General features: G+C 46.2%; 1 protein-coding gene and 1 pseudogene across 1 annotated transcript; one reads left to right on the top strand and one right to left on the bottom strand.

The window, feature by feature from the left end:
• Positions 1 to 289: 289 nt before the first annotated feature.
• Positions 290 to 5,271, bottom strand: LOC130211682 (ras-related protein Rab-38-like). Its single transcript, XM_056442609.1, has 4 exons — positions 4,639 to 5,271; positions 3,052 to 3,182; positions 2,359 to 2,508; positions 290 to 871 (listed from the first exon to the last, which is right to left on the bottom strand). The coding sequence occupies exons 1-4, from the start codon at positions 4,829 to 4,831 to the stop codon at positions 656 to 658; spliced, it is 690 nt and encodes a 229-aa protein (XP_056298584.1). The 5' UTR covers positions 4,832 to 5,271; the 3' UTR covers positions 290 to 655.
• A 929-nt stretch (positions 5,272 to 6,200) lies between these two features.
• Positions 6,201 to 12,369, top strand: LOC130212022 (ras-related protein Rab-39B-like; annotated as a pseudogene).
• Positions 12,370 to 12,821: the final 452 nt, after the last annotated feature.

Genomic DNA, 12,821 nt, shown 5'->3' with positions numbered 1-12,821 from the left:
AAATGTTCCGCTGTGTGTCCACGTGCACGCCCTCCACGTGCACGACACATGGTTTTCATTAGCACGTTTTTTTATTTTTTGAAAGACAGAATATGCAGTTATGTTCCCAAATATCATGATATCGATCGTCTTGGTAGAAAGGAAACGGGCACCCGGAGGAGAGCCCGGAGGACCCGGGACGTCCAGCCTACCCCCCCCCCCCCCCCTCTCTCTCTTTCCCTCCCTCCCTCCCTCCCTCTGTGCTGTGTCTCCATCTGCAGGCAACAATTGTGGATTGAACTGAATTTATTTAGCTTTTTTTACGTTTACACGTTTTTTTTGCTTTCAAAGCAAAAAAAGAAAAGAAAACGTAAAAGCATCAACGCGCCCAAAAACACTTCTGAAACGGTCAGAGAAATAACGAGTTAATACGACAAAATATTTAAATATCTTCACATAAACTTTCAAAACATTAAAATATCATTTTTTTTTAAAGTAAAGAAATATGTTTACTCCATTTGTTATAAAAGTACAATAACAACATTATAATTTCATGGATTCTTTATAATAATCCTAAAGCTGAAATATCAAACATCTTTGACGAAATATATTTGTAAATGTACAAAAAATATTAATCATTCAACAAATCAACCGCCAGCCTCTTGGTTCAAACCCATCAGTCCTGGCCCAGGTCTCTGGGCTGCAGCGAGGGGCACCCTGAACACCCCCTGAGTGCCTTCCCCTTCTCGCTGTAGTCCAGGCTGGGCAGGACCAGGACGTCCTCTTTGGTTGTGTCAGCGGTGGACGTGGCGTCCCTCACGGCCCTCTCGTCCTCCGCGGCCAGGATGCTCTTCACTAAGCACGTGACGGCGGCGTCAATGTTGGTGTCGTCCTGGAGAGAGAGAGAGAGAGAGAGAGGGTGACGGACCAGCAAGCTGAATCTAATAAAAGCCTGGAAGGAGGATTAGAATCTGCTGCTTCTGATTGGCTAACAGTGCTGTCAGTCTCATTTGGGTGGGTATAGCTACATTCTATTGGCTCTCACGATTCCAAACAGGCGCCAGTCACTCAAAAGGACCGACAATACTTTGTGTCTGTAGCCAATTACACCTCAGAGCGCGACATGTGGTGTCCCCCAAGGTTCAGTACTGGGGCCTCTTCTGTTCAACATCTACATGCGGCCACTGGATCAGATTAGGACAAACAACAACGTGTGTTATCATAATTATGCAGACGACACACACACACACATCTACATAACTAGATCACCAGGGGACGAGAACCCCATACAAGGGCTAATGGCTACAAGGGCTAATGGCTACAAGGGCTAATGGCTACAAGGGCTTACGGCTACAAGGGCTAACGACTACAAGGGCTAACGGCTACAAGGGTTAACGACTACAAGGGCTAATGACTACAAGGGCTAACGGCTACAAGGACTAACGGCTACAAGGACTAACGGCTACAAGGGCTAACGACTACAAGGGCTAACGGCTACAAGGGCTAACGGCTACAAGGGCTAACAACTACAAGGGCTAACGGCTACAAGGGCTTACGACTACAAGGGCTTACGACTACAAGGGCTAATGGCTACAAGGGTTAACGACTACAAGGGCTAATGACTACAAGGGCTAACGGCTACAAGGGCTAACGGCTACAAGGACTAATGGCTACAAGGGCTAACGACTACAAGGGCTAACGGCTACAAGGGCTAATGGCTACAAGGGCTAACGACTACAAGGGCTAACGGCTACAAGGGCTTACGACTACAAGGGCTAACGACTACAAGGGCTAATGACTACAAGGGCTAACGGCTACAAGGGCTAACGGCTACAAGGGCTAACGACTACAAGGGCTAATGACTACAAGGGCTAACGACTACAAGGGCTAACGGCTACAAGGGCTAACGGCTACAAGGGCTTACGACTACAAGGGCTAATGGCTACAAGAGCTAACGACTACAAGGGCTAATGGCTACAAGGGCTAACGACTACAAGGGCTAACGACTACAAGGGCTAACGACTACAAGGGCTAATGACTACAAGGGCTAACGGCTACAAGGGCTAACGACTACAAGGGCTAATGGCTACAAAGGCTAATGACTTTAAGGGCTAACGGCTACAAGGGCTAATGGCTACAAGGGCTAATGGCTACAAGGGCTAATGACTTTAAGGGCTAACGGCTACAAGGGCTAACGACTACAAGGGCTAATGGCTAAATGCATCGAAGAAAAGAACTACTGGATAAAAGATCGAACTGAAGTCGTTGTTTTCGGTCAAAAGGACAAAGGACTGAAAGTCAGCGCAGTGAGCAGTGATGACAGAGAAGAGAAAGACATCAACAGGTAAACAAACCAACAAGGGGAGGGTCATGTCCTACCTTGGCGGAGGTTTCGTACCAGCCCACAAAGCCGTGCTGCCGGGAGAACTTCTCCAGTTTGGGCAGCTTGGGGCACAAGCCGGGACTCCGCTGGTCGCACTTGTTGGCCAATAGGACGGCTGGAACCGGCGTCCCGTTGTGAAGCGCCACCTGACGCGGGCGGACGGCCGAGAATCAGACACCGACTATACGCTAAGTATGGAGCAGTTTATAAAGTCAATACAATGAGCTCCGCCAGCTGCAACATTAAAGTGACGAACACTTTAAGTGCTTCAATAATCAACATGTTGTGATTCAGTGGAGGTGTTACTTTACGAGTACCTGAATGCACCATAATGGTCGTTATGAGGCTGTGCTCTTTCAATTGAGATTTAATGCCCCTGTTCCCGTGTATTCAGACACATTTACTCTGTTGTGAATGTTTTCTGTTGCATTTTTAAAGAGGAAGGTTTCCTTTTTTTTTTAAAGAGACAATAAAGTGACTTTTACTGCCAAAATCCGTAGAAAACTGTAGTAAAGCCTGTGGAGGAAGACCAGCTCTCACTGTCGAGGCTATTTAAAGACTTTCCGGCTCGGCTGAAGCAGAAGTGACGAGGGGAAAGAACAAATTAAACATTTCTCAGAAACAATATAATATAAATATGACGTGTTACACATCCTCCTCCCTTCCTTCAACGCGTCCTCATAAGCCACCTTGGAGTCCAGGTCTCCTTTCCACTTGAGGACGGCCTGAAACGTGGACAGCCGAGTCATGTCGAAGACCACCAGGGCGCCCACGGCCTCCCTGTAGTACACACGGGTCATGTTGCCATATCGCTCCTGCCCTTTAGAGGAGGAGGAGGAAGGAGGAAGAAGAAAGAGAAGAAGGGAGGAAGTAGAAGAATGAGAAGGAGAAGATGAAGAAGAAGGGGGAAGAAGAAGAAAAATATGAAACACTTAATTTCCTTTACATATTAGAATTTAGAAGATTTTCTTGGAAAAGAAAACCCCCAAATATTGTTTCCTGTTAACTAAATACACATTAAAGGTGGTTGAATGTGTGTGTGTGTGTGTGTGTGTGTGTGTGTGTGTGTGTGTGTGTGTGAAGAAGAATGCATCTTCTGTTGGAATTGAATAGTGTGTGAATAAGTCTCTCTGGACGCTAACTTCCTCCACATGATCCACAAATAGTCGAGTCAATGAACACACACACACAATAACACACCACACACACACACAAACACCACAAACACACACAAAGAGATGTTATCTTTGTCTTTCTTAACACCATCAATATATTCTTTGCCTTTGTTGCTCGACAGGGTAACGCCTTCAACCAGTACAGAACCTTTCAAAATAAAAGTCCCAAAAAGGTCACGGTGTCGAAAATATTTGCTCTGTTTTTTTTATGGTCTGTATAGTTTTATCTCGACAGCTGTAGCTAATAAAATATGCAAAACAGCCTCGAAGTAAAACAAACCACACGGCAGTTATCTCTTTCTGACGAGAATCATCTGCCAACGGTCAACTCCCAGACCTGTAAATCACCTTAAGCCCCGCCCCCAAAGCCGCTTCTCATGGTCTGTGTAAATGATGACATCATGATGTATAGAAGAAGACTTGAAACTAGAGACTGAGACATAAACTCATGTTTACAATGTTTACTGAGGGAATACATCAAGAGAAGTAGAGTCATTATATAGACTTCTATACAACCAGAGGAGTCACCCCCTGGTGGTCAGGAGAGAGAACGCAGCTTTACCACATGGAGCATAGACTTCTATACAACCAGAGGAGTCATACCCTGGTGGTCAGGAGAGAGAATGCAGCTTTAACACATGAAGCATAGACTTTCTGGCCACAGAGCTGCTGGAGGTCAGTGAAATGCTATCAGCTGTGTTATCACTAGCGCCCCCTAGCGGCCAGGTGAGAGCAGTGCAGTGAGGAGTCAGCAGGCAGCATAAAACAGGCAGTAAAATGTGAGTCACGGAAAACCATTTACTCACCTCAGCCACGAAAATAACACATTTCAATTATTAAGTTAGACGATAAGGACTTTTTCTTTTAATGTGCATTTCCTTAAATACTATTTCATAAATAGTGAATTAGAAGCTTCATCTGATCATCTTGATCCGGTTTATATGGCAGTTTTCCAGAAACGTATATAACCTAATGCTTGCAGACTCGTTCTAAACAGGAAAGTATAAAGTCATATATGACATGATATGCAAATCACGCGGGAATATAAGCTACTATTTTATATACATATATATATATTCTTATTTATTTCCAGTTACGCACCGGCGATGTCCCACAGCTGCAGCCGCACCGCGGTCCTCTGGTCCCAGTGGAGCACCTTGAGGCCGAAGTCCACCCCGATGGTGGCGCGGTAGTGCTGGGAGAACACCTGGTGCACGTAGCGCTTGATCACGGACGTCTTGCCCACGCAGAGGTCGCCGATCACCAGGACTTTGAGCAGGCGCTCGCGCTGCATTTCACCGCTCCGGGTGTACGCGCTGGAGGGAGCGCGCGCGCGGTGGAGATGAGGTCTCCAATTATGGGTTCCGCGTGAAATGAAGGGAATTGAACCACCGAGTACTTGTGATGTGTGACGCTTAAATAAACAAGAACGGTGTGTAAATAACTCGTTCAGTAAAGTTTATAGAAATACAAGCTGCGTAAAATGCGCGTAATTGCGTCACTCTCGAGTCCCGCAGAGACAACAACGGCGCAGGTCGTCGTGGTGTCATCGTTACCGTTCCTGCAAGTGTTCATGGGACATTGAGTCTCCGTCAGAAGCGTAAGAAGTGTCTAATCATAAAAAGTATGAATTAAAACTCGCTGTTTTTGACGCGCCGTCGTATCCAAGTGGACGAAGAAGACTTCTAGAGCCCTGGTCCGCGTGCACATCGTCTCCTCTGGCTGGTCCGAGGGGGAGAGGACCGTCATCAGTCTGGACGACCACGCCCCCGGACTGTCTGTGCGCGCGTGTGTGTGCGCGTGGACGCTTGATTAGGTACACCTGCGCTTTAATGAAGGCGTTAGGATCACGTGGCTGTAGCTAGCACGCGCTTGTGTTTCATATTATGTCAAATAAACTGTAGCCTATTAACTGAATTGTATTAAATAATTTGTGTCATATTATTAGACAAAATAAGTATTTTGTTTGTATTTAATTGCTTTAGAAACGCAGTAAAACTGCATCACGTGAAGTAGAACTTGTTAAGAGTTTTATGGTTGCGTATACATCTGTGAAAACACAACAAACGCTCGAGGCTCGGAGCTGCGCGTGAAGAAAACGAAGAACTACGCCTCCCAGCGGCGGCAGCTCGTCCAGTTCCGTGTCTGCGCACTGGAAGGTGCGCACAAGGACGGCGCACTGGCGCATTGAGTGTGCAGCTTCCTCTTGCACTGAAACAAACAAACAAACAAACAAACATGGTATAACACACATTAAAATATATATTTCCCTTATCTAGAGCGTGTATTATTTCTAATATATGACCTTTACTTATGTATTTACTTGCAGGTATTTGTATTACATTATTAACTAAATCTAATAATAATAATAATAATAATAACACTAATAAAACCATCCCAAGTGTTCTTATTATTTCTTTAGAGTATCTCTTCTTCACCATCCCCCCCGAGACCCTCAGTCCGAGGTGGTTTTCCTCCAGTGTTGCGCCTCTCCGCGGTGCTTTACGGCAGTGGTACTGATGCGGGATGAGTCAGGCGCTGCGTGATGCTGCTGCTGCCATTTCATCAGCAGCGAAAGCCTCCAAAACGCACCGCAAGAAGCACCGGCGTGGTACACCGTGCAGGGATCCCCCCCCCCTACCCCCCATCCCGCTGACAGCAGAGCCCCCCCGCGCGCGCCGGGGGAAGACGTCCAACGTCCACGCGCCTCGGCCAGGACACGAGCTTTAACTCGAGGCTCCGGATCCGCGTTTTCTTTTTTGTATTTATTGTATTGCACCTTTCTCTGGAGGCCCTGACATCCACAAGGAAACCGCGCACCCCTCTACCCGGACTCCCGGACCCGCTGCTCAGCGTCCGCCTCCGGGCTCATTGAAGGCGGACCCGTCGGTGCCATGGAGCCCCGGCCGGCCCGGTGCTGAGCGGCGCGAGGAGCATCCACCCCGGCCTGAACGCACCGCTGCTCCACAGTAGGCTGTTTCTCACCATTCACAGTCTGTATGTATGATGTCCAGCACGAAGCCTCGGGGTCATTCACACGAGCGTCGGGCCCATCGGCACTGGTCTAATAATAGCCTGCAGACAATTTAAAAAACAATCTCCAGAAGACGTTTGAAGTCCAAAGCTCCGCGGAGTCTTGGTTTGGACTCAGCACCATGATGCAAATATGGAGGAACTAAAACACAATTTAAGGAAATCCTCGGCTCCAAACCAGAGAGCATGAAGCCTAACATGAAGAGAAATAAAAAATAAATATATATTTTTTAATGCACGTGACCCGGCGTGGATGCGCTGCTGCTCACCGGGGATTCGGCCCTGATGTGTGGATGCCGAGCTGCTGCAACCCGACCCCCCGACGGAGGGAGGGGGGGGGGGAGGGGGCTGCACGTGCACTGTGAGGGAGAAATGCAACATATACAACAGCTTCGTGTTGCTGTAAGACGATCACAATCAGAATGTGCAGATATAACTAAATGTTGTTTTCTTGTGAAAAACGGTGGTGGAAAAAAGAAGATTTACTTTAATGTATAAAACGAGATGCGCTTTAATACAAATAGTCCATAATTAATAATATTAAAAGCAGCTAAATGTATTTGAAGTATCTAAAGCACATTGACCACATTTTTGATTTGAACCTTTTTAAGTGGTAGAAGTATTCAGAGCGTTTTATGAGCATAAACTCAAAGTATGAAATAATAATGACCTCTTTGACGTTGCTTTCTGATATTTAAAGATCCGTCTGGTTTAGAGTTATTTCGTTAAATATCCTCCTTCATGTTGAAGCTTCAGGTGTAAATGAAACAGATAGATTCATGTTCAGAGCCTTGATTTAAATAACAACATGAGCAACATATAAAGAGTATAGAAGTATACAGAATGGATCCTTTGGGATAAGTTATTATATTACAGCATGCGTCATGTCAAAAGGGTTCCACGGAGAACCTTTTTCATCCAATAGAACCTCTTTTCAAGTGGTCTTTGTCATAAGGGTTCTCTTGAGAACCTTTTCTTCTTAAGAACCTCTTTTTAAGGGGTCTTTGTCAAACTACGGGTTCCATGGAGAACCCTTTTCATCCAATAGAACCCTTTTGGGCAGAAAGAGATCTTCGAGGATTGGAGACCCCCAGACAGGGTTCTGCGTGGAACCATTAAACCAGAAAGGGTTCTCTCTCCTCGGGGTTCTGGGTGGAACCATTAAACCAGAAAGGGTTCTCTCTCCTCGGGGTTCTGGGTGGAACCATTAAACCAGAAAGGGTTCTCTCTCCTCGGGGTTCTGGGTGGAACCATTAAACCAGAAAGGGTTCTCTCTCCTCAGGGTTCAAGTGGAACCATTAAACCAGAAAGGGTTCTCTCTCCTCGGGGTTCTGGGTGGAACCATTACACCAGAAAGGGTTCTCTCTCCTCGGGGTTCTGGGTGGAACCATTACACCAGAAAGGGTTCTCTCTCCTCGGGGTTCTGGGTGGACCTTTTAGAATAGATAGAACTCTTTATGTGGGGAGAAAGTTTCATAAAAGTTTAACTGAAAGTAGTTTTATTAAAGCAGAAGAACCCAATATGGTTCTAGTTGCACCTTTATGTATAAAAGTGTAATTATAGTACAAGTAGTATATAAGAGGTTCTATTATTATCACAGATATTATTGAAGAAACACTTTTTAAATATTAGAAATATCGTGACAATATTTGTTGGCATAATCTAATGAATGCTCTCTCTCCCTCTCTCTCTCTCTCCTCTCTCTTGCTCTCTCACGCACGCGCATTCGCCCGCTCACGCCCCAACAGGCAGACACGCAGGCAGACTCGCGCGCGCCGAGTCATGGAGGCGATCTGGCTGTACCAGTTCCGGCTGATCGTCATCGGGGACTCCACGGTGGGCAAGTCGTGCCTGATCCGCCGCTTCACGGAGGGCCGCTTCGCCCAGGTGTCCGACCCCACGGTGGGCGTGGACTTCTTCTCCCGCCTGGTGGAGATCGAGCCGGGCAAGAGGATCAAGCTGCAGATCTGGGACACCGCGGGGCAGGAGCGCTTCAGGTGGGAGCGGTGCGCATGCGCGCGGGTGGAGATACGATCGATTGGACTAAATTGCGAGATAAAACATGGTCGTATATGATATTTATTATATGAGTGCGTGCGCCTGCTGCCAGCCTGACTCCGCTGTTTTGGGTGAATGACATCACGTGCGACCTGGAGGTGTTAACCACTTGTGTGCCAAATCTTTTTTTTTCTTTTCTTTAAAAAAAATTAACATTCGGGGCTAATTAAAAAACATCTGGGGCTTTAGCCCCGGACGTTTTAGCCTAGGGACGCAACTGCTGTTCAGTATTATTATTTATAACAATACCATTACATATTGTGACATAAAACATGATCGTATATGATATTTATTATTTGAGTAGAGGTGGAAGAAGTAAGTGCTTAATTAAAAGTAGCAATCACTTAAAAAAAAAAAAATATATATATATATATAAATATATTAGCTAAATTAAGTATTAAAAGTGAAAGTTCTCGCGTGGAATGCTCCTGTTCAGTATTATTATTTATAACAATACCATTACATATAATAATACTGAATATTGAGCAAACTATTTAACATATTGTCAGGTAGTTTATTTGAAATGTCTCATATTTAATGAGACAACGAATACAAATTAAATATATGTTAAAGTAAAAAATATATTAGGAAAGTAACTTGCTTACTTATTTGAGTATTTAGTAAAAAAAAAATTATTTCTATATAAGCATATTGTTTGTCCCTAATTCAGGGTCAAGTATTTTATTAATTAAATTAATAAATGCACTTAAAGCATTAAAAGTTAAAGTTCTCACGTTGAATGACCTTGTTCAGTATTATTATTTATAACAATACCAATACATAATATATCTAATAATAATACATACTGTTGGGTAGTTAAATTGAAATGTCTCTTATTTAATGAGAACATTTATAAATATTAAATATGTAAGTATAAAGTATATGAGGAAAGTATTTAGTTACTTTTCACTAGTGGCCACAGACTCAATGTGTAATATGTTGTAATATTTATATATTTTTATATATATGAATTCAAGTATTTAGTCAATTTAAAAAAAGGAGGATGACTAGTGGAAACACCTGCAGCCCGGAGGTCTCAAAACTAGAATTGCCACCTGCGACTAATTGTTTGCCATGAACCAAAAAGCCGGAGCAGTTATTGAAATGAGTTTTCAGGTTGAAACACGCCGAGGGAATCACCAGAGGGCTCGCTTCTAGAACACGCCGACCCGGGAGAGCGCTCGCTTCTCAAGAATACGAACATAAAAGACTCTCAATATGTCCTCTGTGCTGACCCTCGGCTCGTTGTGAGAGTTTAGATGTGTCCCGCGTGTCCCTGAACATCTCGTGAAGGGTCCGTGGCCTACACACAGAAACAAAGAAAGCAACTGACCTCTTTTCTATAAGTCCCGCCCCTCGAACACGGACCGGCCAATCGTAGCGCAGCCTCGGCCACGAGATCCTCCAGAAAGACCACATTGTTGGTTTCATCTGTTTGAAATCACACACACACACACACACACACACACACACACACACACACACACACACACACACACACACACACACACACACACACACACACACACACACACACACACACACACACACACACACACACACACACACACACACACACACACAAATATGTGTTGGTCTCATAAAATGCTTCCTCCTCACTTGCTGCATCACCTCTGTTGAATAATCAGCTCTTCCTCTCCTTTTCTTCCTCTCCTCTTCTTCCTTTCCTCTTCCTTTCTCCTCTTCGTCTTCTCTTCCTCTCCTTCTTCCTCTACATCTCATCTTCTTCCTCTCCCTTTCCTCTTCCTCCTTCCTTTCCTCTTCCTTTCTCCTCTTCGTCTTCTCTTCCTCTCCTTCTTCTCCTTCTTCCTCTTCATCTCATCTTCTTCCTCTCCCTCTCCCCTTCCTTTCCTCTTCCTCCTTTCCTTTCCTCTTCCTCTTCTTCCTTTCCTCTTTGTCTTCTCTTCCTCTCCTTCTTCTCCTTCTTCCTCTCCCTCTCGACTTCCTCTCCGCTTCTCCTCCTCTCCTTCTCCTTCTTCCGCTTCCTCTCCTTCTCCTTCTTCCGCTTCCTCTCCTTCTCCTTCTTCCTCTACCTCTCATCTTCTTCCTCTCCTCTTCCTCTCTCCAGCCACCTGTACATGCTTAATTCAAGTCTTCTTCAACACAGCGTGATGTCATCATTTAGTCCATTTTGGTCCATTTAGTGTCAAACAGACCGTAAAGCAGGGGACGCTTTAGGGGCGGGGCTTACTGTGATTGACAGAAGCGGACACGGCGTCCACGTCATCGACGGGCGAACGGCCTCTTCCGTCCTCGCCGATGTCTTCACCGTGACCTTCCCTCCGCCTCTGCAGGTCCATCACCAGGGCTTACTACCGCAACTCCGTGGGCGGCCTCCTCCTCTTCGACATCACCAACTGCCGCTCCTTCCAGAACGTCCACGACTGGCTGGAGGAGGCCCGCAGCTGATGCAGCCGCACAGCATCGTCTTCCTGCTGGTGGGCCACAAGTGTGACCTGGAGGCTCAGCGGCAGGTGAAGACGGGCTTCGTTGGCGGGAATCGAGGCGTGTCCTTTTTTACGAACGTTATGTAATACGCAAACTTCACAAAGTCTTGAAAAAAAAAAAATAACCTCGTGTTCACATTTAGATCGGCGCACCTTGAAGTCGTCGTTGTTTGATCCGTTCCCGCGGGGCGGCTGGCAGACAGGAAGCAAACAGATATCACTGAGGATGTCGTGAGGCCACGCCCCTTTTGTTACAAAGTCAGAGGAGGTGTTCAAATCAAATTAACCAGAAAATGACGCACGGCGGGAGTAAAAAAAACTGTGAAATTTCACGGATTGAGAAGAAAAGATCAGAGCGTCCGTGGCGTAGACGTGTTTAACCTCCGCGTTAGCCTCCGCGTTCTGAGACCGAAAGAGACATTTTGTTTTTTGTTGTTTGTGGCGGTAACTCTGGAAGCTGGAGTAAGATCAGCTGCACTTTGCTCACTGAGACCGACTCGGGTCCAACTCTACGCCTCGAGGAGACGACGTCTTAACACGTGCATTCTCTCTCCTGACCAGCAGGGGGCGAGTCCAGAAAGGAACGCTAACTTCTCATTCGATTTAATACCTCCGTAAACGTCGTGCGGGGCATGCTCGGTGATCAGAGCTCTTCAGATGTGACCGTCCCACGTAGTTCACTGTGAAAAGCAATATTTAAAAGGTCTAGTGAAAATACAAAGATGGCCAATTTGTATTTCTTTAGAAGCTATATCTACTTAAATATTCAATCGAGTGAAGGTTTTTGCAGCCAAATCAAATTGTTTACAGCATATTCAAACGTTGTCTCTTTATAATGCATGTAATACTGGACTTGATTGATATTTAGCCCCAAACAAGTCCTCCATAAGTCCTCCTACTCTTCAGCATTGCGGTTAGCAGCCAGATCTGGGTCTGGATCGAAGTCCCCAGAAGATATTTCGCGGTTTTTTTCGAGAGTGTTATGTTCACAAAACTCTCGCGGTTGCATCTCACCTCATCCGTCCTGAACCCTTTCCCAGGTGACCCGCCAGGAAGCGGAGAAGCTGGCGGGCGCTGGGATGCGCCACGTGGAGACGTCGCGACGCCACCAACGTGAGCACGCCTTCACCGAGCTGACCAGGGACATCTTCGCCTGGTGCGGTCCGGAGACATCACCATCCAGGAGGGCTGGGAGGCGTGAAGAGCGGTTGTCCCAACGTCGTTCACTCTTCGGAGGAAGTGACCAAGAGCGACCGCCGCTGTCTGTGTTGATCCGGGAAAGAGTTCTGGGACTGAAGGGGGGGGGGAGGGGATCCAGGAAAGGATTCAAAGGAGAGGAGCTGATGGACTGCTGGACTCAGCCCTCTGGAGGTTCCCTCTGTTGCTCAGGCTGGATCCAGGAGGGTATGCTCGAAGACTTTCAATGGAGGACGGAGATGGGGAAGAAGACCTTGGGTTGTGGCCATTTCTGTATACGTTTTATTTCTTGGAGGGGAAGAACCACAGACGCTCATCTACTCGCGAGGGCTCCCATGATTCCAATTCCTTTACTTCCTGCTTGGAAATCCCTTCCTCGACGTCTTGGAAAAGGCCTTCGAAAGAGGCTCCATTTTGGTTTCTAGCCAATCAAACAATGGAACTCGAGACCAATCCGTCTTCTCTCCGTTCACCTCGCCTCCCACCACTTCTTTAATCTCCTCCTCTCCTCCGATATGCAATTACAT

The sequence above is a fragment of the Pseudoliparis swirei genome, chromosome 21 (assembly GCF_029220125.1).
Source record: "Pseudoliparis swirei isolate HS2019 ecotype Mariana Trench chromosome 21, NWPU_hadal_v1, whole genome shotgun sequence".
NCBI classification, from domain to species: domain Eukaryota; kingdom Metazoa; phylum Chordata; class Actinopteri; order Perciformes; family Liparidae; genus Pseudoliparis; species Pseudoliparis swirei.
Note: the sequence above shows the minus strand (reverse complement) of the source record. Positions and strands in the feature narration are given on the sequence as shown.

What these genes read in the sequence shown, in the direction of transcription:
- LOC130211682 (XM_056442609.1), bottom strand. Translation starts at nt 4,831, where the DNA reads ATGCAGCGCGAGCGCCTGCTCAAAGTCCTGGTGATCGGCGACCTCTGC. An exon ending in GCAGCTGTGGGACATCGCCG is followed by an intron (nt 3,183 to 4,638) that starts GTGCGTAACTGG and finishes CCTCCTCTAAAG; the next exon opens with GGCAGGAGCGATATGGCAAC. An exon ending in GGTACGAAACCTCCGCCAAG is followed by an intron (nt 872 to 2,358) that starts GTAGGACATGAC and finishes CTCTCTCTCCAG; the next exon opens with GACGACACCAACATTGACGC.